General features: G+C 36.4%; 1 protein-coding gene across 1 annotated transcript; it reads left to right on the top strand.

Moving 5' to 3' along the window:
• The first annotated feature begins 1,620 nt into the window (after nt 1-1,620).
• On the top strand, nt 1,621-15,362 carry LOC141754238 (sperm acrosome membrane-associated protein 4-like). Its single transcript, XM_074613169.1, has 3 exons — nt 1,621-1,780; nt 11,933-12,043; nt 13,968-15,362. The coding sequence occupies exons 1-3, from the start codon at nt 1,729-1,731 to the stop codon at nt 14,195-14,197; spliced, it is 393 nt and encodes a 130-aa protein (XP_074469270.1). The 5' UTR covers nt 1,621-1,728; the 3' UTR covers nt 14,198-15,362.
• The last annotated feature ends 444 nt before the right edge of the window (nt 15,363-15,806 follow it).

Genomic DNA, 15,806 nt, shown 5'->3' with positions numbered 1-15,806 from the left:
TACAAACTGCCCCAATAACAGAATCCAATGCAAGGTTCAGAACATTCTATCAGATACAAACTGCACAAAGTTATTGTTTTGTATTGTATTCTGATAAGAAATGTTGTTATTGTTGTTATTCATATAATATATCAATTTAAAGCTCTTTTTGTGCTCTTTATGCTGGAACTATCCATGGGCACAATCGATCAATATGGAGTTAGTTATAAGGGCATTTGGAGTTGAATTCAGAATTTGCCCCATTGCAGCATTAGAGGTCAAAGGTCAAATTCTCTTGACCTCAGTGTCATGACAATGTGACTGAAGGATAGATTATAGTCTAAGCTTTACAACGATATATGACTTCATGATATTGTGTGTTGGTTTCCCTCTTTTATACTGGATCTATGTGTAAAATGGCAAAAAAAGATGGACACATTTTAATGATGGAGGGATGAAAAAAGGAGTGATAGCACATAGAAAGCTACCATTGCTGCAATGCTATCATGCGTTTCCCAACACTAGGGATATAGACCTTTAAAAAAATCACTATGAGACATGGTCCCTCCAAAGTGGCACGACCAACCCCCTGGCTCATGGACTAATGACACAGATTAAAGGTAATAATTATAGTTAGACAAATTTAGGAAAAAATTTAATTAGAGTATATGTATGGCTCAATAAGGAAGCTGGTTAATTATTAATAATTGATTTATTTAGAAAATACCCACAGCCCGTATTCAGAAATTGCGCGTTTGAAACAATCCGTTTGGATTTCTGTCCATTTGTGATGTCACAAATATACAATATTTAGACCATTACGCGGTTTTAAACGTAAACATTATAAATGTGTCCCAGTTTATTTCCTGTTACAGTGTATGTAAATAACATCAGCTGACAGGAAGTAAACATGGACCCAAACTGTTGCCTAGCAACACGATTCCGTTGCAATTCCATTGAAATGTACTAAAACAGAGCGTTTCAGACAGAGGGTAAAAACAGGTATATATAGACAGACAGATTGGGGGGGGGGGGAGATGTTTTTTTTTTTACCATTACAGCATGTAAACATGTTCTATTAAGTGCAATAAACAAGTGCAATACCTCAATCATATATCTTATACTGTATATACTGTATATGTTCTTAATGTATATGTTCTTAATATGCCTTGTACAAAGTATTTCTTATATATGTACATTCATACTTCCTGATATGTATATGTTCTTAATATGCCTTGTACAAAGTATTTCCTTTTATAATTGTAATATAACTTATTATTTTACGGCGTGACAATAAACATCTTGAATCTATTAGAAACACAAAATACAACCTGAAAATGAGCATAATATGGGACCTTTAAGTCACTTTCCAGCACCACCAAAACATTATAAATCCATATATTGTGATGACACACGAGGAGTTAAATAAATTTCCCCTGTATTTTTCCCAGCTTTCCCACACTTGTTCCCTCCCTGCTGGAATGTAATATCCCCCCTATACCTCTGTGAGTCACACAGGTGGGAGAGCTATAGGGAATAAAGAGAACTGGGAGGACTTCCTGAAGTCCTCCTCTGATCTGATTGGATAACGGTGACGTTTGGATGGGAGGTGCAAGATTATAAATGGAGGAAAAAAGTTTGCAGCTTGATCACAAATCATTATAACGGTCTGAGACGTCCTTTACAGGCAGGCAGCCTCTCCTTGAAAGTCATATAACTTTACTCCTTTACTCCTTTTTACCTACCAAGATGAACAGAATTATTCTCCAGCTTGTTGCTGTCGGATTCTGCTTTGCAGTGGGTAAGTAAAAAATCCCCTTAAATTGATTATGACATGTAAAATTATTTCTTTTTTTACATCATTTTACAGAGTTACTTGTAAAACTTAACTTTAAATATATTTGATTAAAAACGGAACAGCCTCTTATTTCAGGGAGAAAGTTTGAATTTTCCCCCTTAAATCTATGTTTTTTTGCATGAAGTTTGGTGTGGCTGTGTTTTATTGAGGTTCCCTGAAGAAACACCAGTCTGCAGTAATTATGTGTTCAGAAATGACATTTTTGCAAAGTAGATGATGAGATTATGTTAAATATCTCGATTATGCTACGTGGAGATTTTCCATTATCTAATTTTTTTTATTATAGACAAGAAAATCTGCATTTTTTTTACATGAAGTTTGGTGTGGCTGTTTTATTGAGGCTGGTTTTCCCTGAAGAAACACCAGTCTGCAGTAATTCTGTGTGCATAAATTACATTTTTGCAAATTAGACTATTAGATTATGTTACATTATTAGATTATAGTACATGGAGATTTTCCATTATCTAATTTTTTTTATTATATTAAATATTTCTTTTAAATTTAAAATACATGTTTGTTTATTATTTATTTGTTTATTTATTTTGCACAATTAAGACTATACAACATAACAAAAGAAATAAATTAATAATATAAAGTGCAGGAAGAGGCAAAAAAAAAACACTGGTGGGCTTATCTGCCACCTAGAGACAAGATTAATATAAAGAACTAATATGACTACATAATAGTATCAGAAACTGCCAAATACATTTTATTGGACTTAAAAAACTTTAATAATTGTCTTTCTTTGGGGTGATTTGGGAAGTATGCGTCACAAGTGCCTGTGTGTTTTTTAGGTTTATTGGGTGTGCTCAGTGTTTAAGGCTGTTTCAGCTTCAGGCTGTTGTTTGACTGGGTGTGTTCACTCAGTATAACGTTACCAGGGATGTATTCACATGGTTTAGGGGACAGGGCAGGCAGGGGGGCCTAAAACAAGATGTGAACACCTTTGTGTGACAAATGACTACAACACTGTGATTTGAGATTAAATATTAAAATGTGTTTTTGGTCATTATTATAATATCATGATATAGCCTATACTATCTTTTCCTGGCTCTTGTAGGGTGTGTTTTAGGTTAATAACAGTTAGTGAACTCATATGATGAGTCATTTGAGATCCAAAAATGTTTGATATGGTTACAAAATAATGAGGGAAACAGTTGAAGTAGTTGGCTAAAAGTAACGGATAAACAGTTGAAAGTATTTTCTAAAAGTAACGGATAAACAGTGGCAGTAGCTGGCTAAAAGTAGCCTAATGAACGGTTAGCTAACAAAACAGTTGAAATAGTTAACTAAAAGTAGCCTTATGAACAGTTGGCTAACGAAAACAGTTGAAATAGTTAACTAAAAGTAGCCTAATGAACAGTTGGCTAACGAAAACAGTTGAAATAGTTAACTAAAAGTAGCCTTATGAACAGTTGGCTAACGAAAACAGTTGAAATAGTTAACTAAAAGTAGCCTAATGAACGGTTAGCTAACGAAAACAGTTGAAATAGTTAACTAAAAGTAGCCTTATGAACAGTTGGCTAACGAAAACAGTTGAAATAGTTAACTAAAAGTAGCCTAATGAACAGTTGGCTAACGAAAACAGTTGAAATAGTTAACTAAAAGTAGCCTAATGAACAGTTAGCTAACGAAACAGTTGAAATGGTTAACTAAAAGTAGCCTAATGGACGGTTAGCTAACAAAACAGTTGAAATAGTTAACTAAAAGTAGCCTAATGAACAGTTAGCTAACGAAACAGTTGAAATGGTTAACTAAAAGTAGCCTAATGGACGGTTAGCTAACGAAACAGTTGAAATGGTTAACTAAAAGTAGCCTAATGGACGGTTAGCTAACGAAAACAGTTGAAATAGTTAACTAAAAGTAGCCTAATGAACGGTTAGCTAACGAAAACAGTTGAAATAGTTAACTAAAAGTAGCCTAACAGTTGAATAGTTAGCTAAAAGTTACTGATAAACAATTTGAAGTCGTTTGCTAAAATAACGGATAAACAGTTGACATAGATAGCTGAAAGTAATGGATAACCAGTTGAATCAATTGGAGCTTAAATGATTAGTCGACTGACAGAAAACTAACTATATTGAACACTGATTAATCATTTCGATAACTTTTCAAGGAAAAATCTTAAAACATTCCTTAATTTTAATTTATCATAAGGAGTTGCTGGTTTTCTTCATCCTATCTGACCGTAAACGGAATATTTTGGACTGTTGGTCGGATAAAACAAGAGATTCAAAGACACCGCCTTTGTCTCTTGGGATTTAAAACGGGCATTTTTCACTATAGTGTCTGGCATTTTATAGAAGAAGTGGTTATTCGAGAACAATTGCAGCCCTAAAATCTCATTTCATCCTGTTTTTAACTACCTCCACACAACACAATGAGTTTTATTCCCACAGTTCCAACAAAAGTAGCTGCAGAGTTTTGCAGTGTTTACCAACTCTGTGCACATCCCAGGCTTTACTCTAATGCTGTGTTATTGCAGGTTGGGGTGAGGCAGCCTGTTTGTGGTGTGAGCCGAGGACGTTCTTTTTTTTTGTTGTTTTCCAGACGTTATTAAAAGACTGAATCATGTCCCAACCTGCTAGCTATTGCATGAGACATTCCTCACCTAGAAACAGTTGAGGCTTTGCCCAAGTCTCAAATTCCACCTCTATAGAAGGTCTGCAGTGCTGGGCCACACCATAATGGTCATTTGTGCTTGTGCTATTGTGTTTTCAGGCTATTGTAGTCCATCTTTTTTGTCCTATGGATCCCCCGAAGCTCTGTTGTTTCGGTCTTCTATTTCAAACCACACCCTTCCTACATGGAACAACTGTATGTTCCCATGCTGGCTGCTTTTTTTAATACTTTCAGGTGATAACTTTCACTCTTAGCCTGCAAATAATTTACAGAAATAGTTGTTTGTGACAGACGAGTGATTCACAAATGTAGATAATTACATACAGAGGTTTTACATCTCCCTGTACAAGTGACTAGGGATGTGGGTGTTTGTACTCTGAGGAAAAGTAGATTATTTCAGATGGCAGTCTGTCTGATTTTTGAAGTCAACATGTTACAGGCTACTGAGGTTTCCCCCCAAGCACCAGCTGGCAGAAAAATAGACAGAAATACTTGGCTACTTTTGAATCCAGATGTCAGTAAATTTGGTCAAGTCAGGAGGAGAAGTCTGTAGAGACTGTTGACCATTTTCACCTTTTTTAGTCTTTGCAATGTGAAAAAAATTCAAATTATTTTCAAATTTGTGTTTTGCATTCTTGAGCACATGTTATAAATTAAATTTTCTGTCAAATGTGTAAAAAAAACATTATTTTCTGACAACCGCGCCCATACGTCTGGCTAATCCCACCTTTAAAGGATGTCGGCGTTGTGAGCTATAAGTATATATTTACACAACACACAAGGTCCGCCCTGGGTGTATTTAGCTTTACCTTTTGTTAGATTGTAGGTGCGAGTGTAAATTGTAGGTTACCGATCCCAGCAGACGCTTTGAAGGCAGTGTTTGCATATTTACCCTCGCATTACTTTTCATAAACTTGTTTGCATTATTCATCTCGCGACATGTCGTCTCATTTTTACCTTCCAGTGCACACTTTACAGACTTTGGTGTTGTGGCACATGAGTTTACTGTGAGTTTAATTTCGGCTTGTTGTGTTCCCCACAGTTAGAATAATACGCTTTCTAAAAATGAGCTTTTTATTGGTGAATTGGACCTAAAAATGTAGTTTTTATCAGCTGGTGGGAGGCTGGATTGAGTCACCGCTCAGCTGATTCTGTGGAATTTATACGCTGTTCTTGAGTTAATCACCAAAATGCTGACACTAGAAAAACACTTATTTACCTTAACAAACAATTTTTAGATCTTTTGCAACAAGGATGACCTCAGGTGGAAATGTTGGGTACTGACTCACTCCTCCCAAAGCACTGACAACAAGGAAGACACCACGCCTATAAGACACTAGTATCAACCACATCACTTTTATTATTTTTTCGTTCCTTAGTATTAGATTTAACAGGATTGTAGTCTTTTAAACTCAGCCACTGTTAGTTTCTCTGTTATTTTTCTCTCTCTCCCTCTATATTTTTGGGTTCCTCGACATGTTCTCGTGGTAGAACCTAAAGAGCTGATTCTCCATGAGCTGTAGTTTTAGTGACGGAGCAGTAGAGGGCAGTACATGTCTGACACATTGAGTTTTATTAGTAATGTGCCACACCTCAGAGTTTAAACTGGTTCCTTGTTAACAAACTGGATGAGAAAGGCAGAGAGTTTTGCTCAATTTTAGGCAGAATAACTCACTGTAATAATCAAATATCATCCTCAAAAAGTCACTTTACTAAAGAATAGTGCTCTTGTAACTTAAATACTGTCATTAATTGAAATTATTGAATTGTACTATCTCTTAATTTTAAATTTTTTGTTTAGACATTCTGATATTTCTACATATTTACAGTTGTAAATCCTTTAGAATAAGTTTACCTAACATATCTGGTAAAAAAAAATGATCGGATTAATTAAATCCCTATATATATATATATATATATATATATATATATATATATATATATATATATATATATATATATATATATATATATATATATATAAAATAGTTTTGCATATTAATGTTCTATCTTCTGTCTTGCACTAGTTTAAAAAACTACAGTAAATATTAAAAATACCCCCAAAAAACTGTCAATAATACAGAAAGTAATAACCCTATGAAAGGAGTTCTGAATAATGGCTGCACTTTGGATTGTTTACTTTGCTGTTAGTACTTCTTTACTTAAGTAAAATGAGTTTTACAATGTTGTTTTGCTACTTTTACTGAAGTTAAAGGATATGAATACTTGTTCCAGCCCCGCCCGGTACTGTGACAGCTCTTTCTTGACACTTTGAAAGGCCGTTGATGCTTATTGTTTGTCTTTTCCCGAGGGCATTGGTGGTGGTGTGACGTACATTGACGTAAATGTGCTCCATATGAGTTTCCAGTAATTTGAGAAATTCATGCCTCAATGTATGTTACTGAACACAAAACAGGAAGGACAGGACGACTAATTACCCCTGCAAATTATAGTGCTACTTCTCACCTGCTAAATCTACTTGGCTGGTGTGTCTCGTTGTTTAAGGTGTTTGATTGCACCTGTTTTTGTGCAGGATTACCTTACTTTTGTCAAGATCCTGCTCCTAAAGGAGGCATGCTTCTGTGTAGACAATCTGTTGCAATGAAGGGAGACGAAGACGCAACCAATTATACGTTGAGACACTTCTGCTGCAATGCACAAACAGTCTACTGTAATTGAACATCGTTAAACTTTACTGCTCCCATGTGCCTTACCCTCCAGACGGCCTCACACTCTCCTCACCTCCACAATGAAGACGTGTTTGCTTAAATGTGTGTTGTCTTTATGGATGAGGTGACTCAATGGGTCGGAGGATCTGGTCAGACTGGATTTCAGGCAGCAACACGTCTGTCAGCATTGCAGAGTGCTGAGGTGTGGAAGCACAGAAATCACATGATGCTTTAATTTTCAGGGATTAACATTGAGAATTGTGTGCTGGCGATATTTCTATTTAGTGAGGTTGTTAAAGCAAGTGACTCAGATATATTTGTAGGCGCCTTTTTTATTTTTATTTACATAATTTTAGAGGTTTTGGACATTCCCAGATGAAGAAATCTGTTTTATCTCACAACAGAATCTATTTTAATTGTATTTTTAAGATTATGTATTAGTACGAGCAATAAGAGAGGATTTCTGAGGACTGTCAGCTGTTCTTGAACTCGGGGTGTAACCGAAACCAGCGGGACAGGGTGTGGGGCTGTTTGTGTACAGAGGCGTGGCCATGTTTTTTAAATTTCTGAACCAAAGAATTATGATTATCTCATCAGATTATCTCATCCTGTCCCACAGGATCATACGGGTTTTATTTTGTTACACAAATTCATCTCGGACACGTGATTTGTTTAAAACATTTCTCAAGTAAAACCCTCCCGTTTAAGTGGTCGTTTCTCTATCATTTACTAATATCTTTACACTGAAAAAGTCACAAAAATATCAGTTCATGTGACTTTTTGAGTGTGACGTAATGGTGAATGATGATGAGTCAGCTCAGCAGAAATCTGAGTAATACAGCAGTACATTATTCTTTCTCCATCTCAAATACTGGAGTTAATCATCCATGCCTACTTGAGTCATCGAGGTACATATTAGTTTTTTCGTAAATGTAGTATGGTACTTTGTGAGTCCACATTTGCTGATATGAGCTGCATCTTCTTGCATCATCTCAAAATGCAGCGATCTCTCATTTAGTCCTGGATGATAAAGTTAAAACAAATTAAGTTAATCCTTTACTTAAGTAATTTTTGTTCCCTGTTTTTTTCTTTTTTTTTAAACGTAAAGCACTTTGAGCTGCTTGTTGGAAAGTGAATAAATTATTATTATTATTATAAATAATAATAATAATAATAATTATTATTATTATTATTATCGTAGAGTTTAAAATTAAGTAATTAAAGTTGATTAACAGAAAATTAATTGGCAACAATTTTAATAATTGTTTGAGTCCATTTTTTGGCAAAAATACCAAACAGCTACTAACTTTTAAATGTGAGGATTTACTGCATTTATCTGGTTGATATTATAGTATATGTATTTTTTTATTTTTTTATTTTTCACTGTTGATGAACAAAAAAATATATTTAAATATGTCACTTTAGCGTTTTTCAAAATTGTCAAATATTTTATACAGAGAAAAATTTAATTTTTATTTTAACATAGAAAATAATTGGTTAAATAAAAGTTAAAGTAATTATTAGTGGCAGTCCTACATTATTCAACATTTTTACTCTTCAATTTGTACTATTGTTACACTACTTTTAGGATTTACTAGTCCCCAGTGGCCCCAGTGGCTGCTGTTGCATAGCACCTGCTTTAAAGTTGTTTCTCTTTCTGTAATGAAGATTTAAGATTCAAAGCGTCATCACTATCACTAAATATTTAATCAGAGTGATTTTCTGAGATTGCTTCTCATATTATCTCATTTAAATAATTTATAGAGGCCTGACTAGGTCAAACCAGTTGCTCAAACTTCTTTTGCTCATGACCTCATCGCAGTGTGCATGTCTGAGATGGGAGTGTTTTTTTCATTTCAATTTCAGTATTTCACAAGAATACAAGCAGAAAATAAGGATAATTTTGTCTATCAGAATTACATTTTTCTTCCTTTTTCCTACCCAGGAAATCCTCACGTCCTCTTCAATTTACATTATGATCTGAGTCCCGATCCCAGATTGGGAACCACTGGTTTAAAGGTGCAGTGTGTAAGATCTGGCCAACATTTTAGTTTAAAACATTCAAAAAAATGTTATCAATAGAATGTGAATATCTCTGATATCTCTGCAACACAATAGATATTGTGTTGCAGAGATATCTACTGAAATGTAATACCACTTGGCGATGAGTCAATGTAGCGCCAGTCAGTCCTCGAAGAATGAAGAAGTAGACCAGCCCAGAGGGCTTGTCAATATTACATCTGTGGTCTGTCGGTGTTTTGATTAATTGTTTTTTTATTGGATTAAAACCAAAGTGGAAGTGAGGAAAGTCTTCCCCGCCACTCAGAGGCTGCTTCGCCGGGAGTAGAGCGTGCAGCAGCTCCGGGACACGGACCCCCAGTTAGCAGTTAGCTCGTATTCAGCCAGTCCAAACCCCAACATCGGGGGTCTGATCCAGGGGGATCTGATCCCAGGGGTCTGATCCCAGGGGTCTGATCCCGGGGGACCGCCCCGACTCCCCCGCCGGGTCAGCAAACTTTTTATAATCTTCACATAGTATGATTTTTACACAAATACAACAAAAACGGGCGAAGGGGCTTTAACAAAATTGTTTTTAACTAACTAACTAACTAAACTAAATGCATACATCTTGATCAAACAAAAAAGAAGAAAAGGGAACTTTCCAGCTATGCTTTTTGTTTTTTCCAGTGTGTACTTTCCATAAAGACTTCGGTCATACTTCGCTGACGTCGAAACTGGAGCGACAGGTTTCTAACAATGTCGCAGAGTGCACTCTAACGGTTGAGTATCTCCCCTCCCAGGCACTAAGTCACACAGTTTCAACCTCACAATGGCTGCTCATCTTTAAGGCTTATTGCATCGCCATGGCAGCATAGTTGGTCGTCTTAAATCTATGAAATAATAAAATCAGTTTTTCCATCGATCACTACTCCCCAGTCTTCTATTTCAAAACGACCTTAATTAGCATGAACGTCTGTAAAATTGGCAGCGGTAACAGCCAGAGCAGCTTCATTACTTAACCTTTTATTTAGTTTGGAGCGCGTCCAGGACAGTGTTCTACCCGGGTTATAATAATAGAGGGCTTGGTATTAGGTAATAGGTGGCGTTGTTACTTAATCAGCCTTGTGATGACAAAAGAAGTTTGAAGGTGCACATTAGGTGTTCCTCCGGTGTTCCCGAGAGAATGTATGAGATGTTGTTTTTCACATCAGTTGACTTGAGGCTGACGTTTTCAGTCTCAGTGTGACTTCATGAACGCCTGAGATGAATTGACTGGGTTGTTTTTAATCACATTTTGCTCATGAAGTAATTCTATTTTCTTCAAATCCAATCCACTTCGTGGTTTTACACTATTTTAAACTTTAGTTTATTTAAACACAAAACCAAGATCTTAAATCAAAATTACATAAAGTTACACCTTCATAAAGTTAGACAATGTACCTGGATTGTAATTCATTAGTCCACCACATCTATTAAGTTATACATGTATCACTGTCTTGTTGGTGCAGATGGAAAAATATATACATTTTCTTGTATACTTACTGCAAAAACTCAAGGCTATACTATGAAAATGTAGTAGTAGTACAAACTGTATACAATTAGTATGCAATTGGTACACAGCACATCTGCCCTCAGTTTATAACCTGGACTTTTTTCTGGTGAACATTTACAGATAACAAAACTGTTTTCACAGCCTCTGATCCTCCCCATTACAAGTAAACTGATCTTTAGGTGCAAAATTGTTTTATAGCTGTGGTTGTGTATTAATGTTTGCCCTTTTTAATGCTTATTTCTATGATTTTATTTATTGGATTTTATCTCCTGACGTGCCTCACATTCATCACTACATGCTGCTCTGAAGTCGGCCATGTGCAGTTGTTAAAACCCCCTCCTCGCTTCTTTCATGTGAGCTCACTCTCTGTGAGCTGGATTGTAAAATCCCGAGCTGACAAGAATCCTGAGTTGATGACCACCTTTTTTTTAGACCTGTTATCTGTAAGGCAGACTTTTGTCAACAAACCTCGACTATAAACCGACTTCAGAGTTCCCACCGGGCAAACTAATGGTTTGAATTTATGGTCTCCACACAGGGTGTTATTATCTGTAGTCTGCAGTCATTTATCTGTGTCTGGAAAACTAATCCCAGACTGGTAACATGGCTCAGGATTTATTTATATAACTCAATATCCCAAATTTGTCTGAGGGTTTTGATAGATATTTTTTTAATAGAGTTAGGAAGGAAACTCAATCCTTAGACCCTCAATTTGGAGAAAGATGAGGTGGAAAAATTGCTAACTTGGCAATTTGAATTGATTAGGTGTCATGTGTATATAGTGTAGAAGTGTCAGTAAAGTACACAACATTACTTTAACTAAGTATTAAGTGTGATACAGTTTCAATGTGTAAAAGTGTTTGAGTTGAGACTGAATCAGGTGCTACCAAAAGCTGGTATGACCTCGACCATTAAAAACCTCCTCTGTGCAACAGGTCAAAGGTCACCCATTTGTCTCGTCCACTGACTTTGTGTTATTATCTCATAGTCAACCATTTAAGACCTTTTGTAAAGGCCGAGCTGCATCATCTGAGTGGATGGTAAACACTGAAACATTCTGAGCAAAGGCCTTTTATTTCAGACAAACAAACAGGAGAAGATGTTTACTGGCGTGCAGACGTGTTCATCGACCTACATTTTAACCTTGTAATTATGTTGTAATGGTTGCAATTAGCCTATTTATTCTAATTCTGCTTTTCTTCTTCCTCTTTCCTCCTCTCCCTCCCCCTCCAACTCTCTCTTGATAACCAGTTCAAACTCTGCAGTGCTACAAATGCACAATTGGCATTGGGGACGTGTGCATAACGAGTAAGACCGAATGTGCAGTGGGAGAACAGTGCTACAGTGGTGAAGGCAAAGCAGGTAAGGAGCTCAGAAGTTAAAAATCTCACCAGACGGCATTCTCCTGAAGAAAGGCTGTCGTCAACACTCACATGAAACCCCATCAGTTGCATTCTCAAAATGCATGCGCAATAAAGGAGAATAACTTGGCAACTAATCAACCACATCTGCCAATAAGCTGCCGATCAGCCTTAGTCAGCTGTAACTCTTTCAACATCAGGTGTTGTAATTTAAAGCGTGGTAAAACAAAATAATTGGCAAGTGAGCAGAGAAGTTGAAATAGTTGGCTAAAAGCTATGAAAAAATTATAGGTTCAAATTTTTTTCCCATGAACAGGCAATGTGTGAATTATGTGCCTATAATCTCCTACACTATGTACTTCAGTATAAAGTTGTGTGGTCCAACCCAGATTAATTGAAATAATCAGTTATGTCTCCAGACACGGACTCACCTTTGTGCCTTTTACGTTGGATATATCAGGTGTTACAGATCGCAGATGGCTGATATTTTTTCAAGTGTGAAGTTGAAATGCCGATTATGATCGCTGATGTCTGTCTTCAGTCTCAATAGATAAACTAAAGTATCCACAGGATGAGCAACTCATTCATAATACCTTGACAGTCTGTTTACAGAATGGATTTTAAGATTTGGGAGACTAATGCACAGTAAATATACTAAGCTGTAAAATGTCAATTTAAACTAACTTTAGGAAACAATTGTCAGAGGCCTAAATATTCATACCAGTGGTTGTTCATGCTTTTGTGAATTTACCACATTCTTTATGATTTTTTTTAAGTGTAAATGCAATCGCCAGAAGTAAAAAGTTAACGTTAGGCTATAAACGAACTACAACATGGTCGCTTGAGCGCGAGTATACACAACAAGGCTGTAAAGGAGGACGAGTCGGCGTGATGACGTTTAGTAATCTCATTTAGCCGCCTTTTTTAAGACGTATTTTATGTCGTAGAACAAAACGTTAAAATCTCTACAGCTTGTGTTAACCACAGACCTTATTTCAGGCATCTAACTAAAACCCATTGACTTCCAGACGAGGGAACCGGTGCCGTGTTAAAATGCTAGCTCATTTCTGGGCTTTAGGACTCATTCCTGTAGCAATGTATGATAGTGAAAATAAATTTGAAAAAAAGAAGACGAAAAGTCAATCAGATCCAGCCCATGAGACAATTTAATAAGGCCTCCCACATGTTAAAGATTTATTTTTAAATCATTTTTGTCCCATTTGGATTTTTATTCTAGATTAATTATTTGATTTTCTAGCAATCTCGAAAATCTTAAAAAGCTTAAAAGTTAGCTTTTAATTATTACATTTTAACATTTGGCAAGATGTGCCAACTACGGTGAAAATGACAAGTTCTTATTGTCAAAAATCTCCTGAAAAGACTAAAACTAACAATGAATTGATCCGGATGTATTTTATTCATCAGTAGCTCCATTGTTGTCAAAAAGCGATTTAGAAGCACATAAATGAGCCCACATGAACACACAGTGTCGTTTATTTAACGTCAATCCTGCTGCTGTAAATACTCACTAGTCCAAATGTATTGCTGGAAATAATCCCCAACAAATGCACAATTTACTCATGTTTGAGTTACGCAAATACTACAGTGTGTTAGGAAATCACTGAAGCTTTTTTAGAAGAAATTTGTAGCCCATTTTTAAAGATTTGTCTTCAGTAGGATTTGTTAACGGAAAGGAAAAGATAGATTAACTGCAGCGTTCTCCCTTTTTAAGGAGTTAAAACTTGTTTTCCTGTTATTGGTTAAAAAAATAGTCTTTTAATTATGGTTAAAACCTGGAAATCCCCCAAACTGGAGTAGCAAGGGCTTCACCCAACGACATACCTCTCACTGTGCAACCACTTCAGTCAAACACAACGAACAATAGACACTGACGGTGATTGTGTGTGTTTGCTGTCACTCCACAGCCAACTTCATCGATATCAAGAGGAAGGGCTGTCTAGAGGTGGCCAAGTGCAACAAAACTGAACAAACGACCGTCCCCGGCACCAGCTCCAACACCACCATCTACACCATTACCAAGACTTGCTGCAACACCCCCCTGTGCAACGTCGCGCCCGGCCTGCCCGGGACCTCCGCGCTGAGCCTGGCTCTCGCCACCGTCACTGCTCTGTTTGCGGCCAACGTCCTGGTTTGACCGAAAAACACAGTGGATGACAGATGACACAAAGTACACACGCACACACATAAAACACACACTACATATTGCACACACATACACACCAGCACTACAAAGATTAAATTATCTCCTCACACATGAGATTTTTCACCACATGGGTTCACTATTCTTGAGGCGTATTAAACGTCACACAAATGTTAATATCCCTTCACATTAAATTCCCTCTTTTGTTTTTGTACTCTTTGATTAATCAGTGAGCTGTCCCAGCATGTTGACAGACAATTTTAAAAAGTGTAACACAAAGATGATTTAAAGGAGTCCACCACCTGTTTAATGTACCCGGCAATTAACTTGAATGAGTAGTACAAATGTTTGATAAATGAATCGCATTTCACTGTGTGACCAAAATGTTTTTGTAGGTTAATTGGTGCCATTACAACTTAAAGGAATAGTCCAACATTTTTGGAAATGTGCTTATTCGCCGAGAGTTAGATGAGAAGATCGTTACCACTCTCACACATGAACGTGTTATTGTACTTCTCGACTATCTCTATGCAAGAAGAGGAATAATCATATTTCACAAAATGTTGAACTATCCCTTTAATTTATTGCTTTTGATCCACTGTATTGTCATTTTGGAGGCCACATATCTCAAATATATAGATTTTAAAGCTCCTATGAACATTTATATTTTCATTTGCTTTATTAATGTGTAGCTAACATAATGTAAATCGTCTCTTGGCTTATTATGTCTGGTAGTATCTGTGAAAATATTTCTTTTTGTTTTGCCGTTTCTCTTACTTTGACACAAATGGCTCCATCAGTTCTGTGTTTAACCTGTTTTATATTTTTGGTATTTGTGTCAAATCCACACTCCCACGTTACTCGTAAACCGTGGGGCAAAAGCTTCTGTTTACCTTGCTAGTTTTGAATGTATATATACGGGGGAAGAACGTGATTCAATCCATCACGTTTGCTAGATATTGAAATGTAATTGAGATTGCAGTAATTTGAAATTCGTCCGGGCCGATCTTTAATGATTTGTGTTATATCTAAAGTTTCTGAAATCAACACTTTTGGCATTATTCTCTAAAAAAAAAAGAATGAATGTTTTTTTGCGAAATTGATTATGTAGACAATTTGAAAAATTCAATAAATATCCAAACTGGAAAAAAAAGAAGAACTTCCTCATGCGTGGTGTCATTGGAGTGATTTGGTGTCTTCTTTCTAAGTGCCTCTCGGCTTGTTGCCATCCCGACCGACCGGCTCTTCAGGTTTCTCTGCCTCTCAGCGGAGACGGTGCTACTCCTCATCTGTCCTGATTTCAGGTTTTTGGCACGCAACAGACATTTTTGGTGCGTGAGCAAATCTACAGTTCAAAACTTAACAAAGCTGCTCGCAAACAAAAGAGCTTTTCAGTCCAAAATCGTAGGTAGATAACCAAATGTTTAAATAAATGCCCTCTCAAATGAAACATTTCCCGATTTCGAGTGTAGTCTGTAGTCCTTTGTGATCTGGAGGCTTTAATGTAAAAGTTATGAGAAACTTTTTCAATATATTTATTGTTTTTTTTGTTCATTTTGAAACAACAGAACAAACATTCACAAACGTCGCCAATAATAACATT

The sequence above is a fragment of the Sebastes fasciatus genome, chromosome 17, assembly GCF_043250625.1.
Source record: "Sebastes fasciatus isolate fSebFas1 chromosome 17, fSebFas1.pri, whole genome shotgun sequence".
Taxonomy (NCBI): Eukaryota; Metazoa; Chordata; class Actinopteri; order Perciformes; family Sebastidae; genus Sebastes; species Sebastes fasciatus.
The sequence above is the reverse complement of the archived record's forward strand: the minus strand, read 5'-3'. Positions and strand labels throughout refer to the sequence as shown.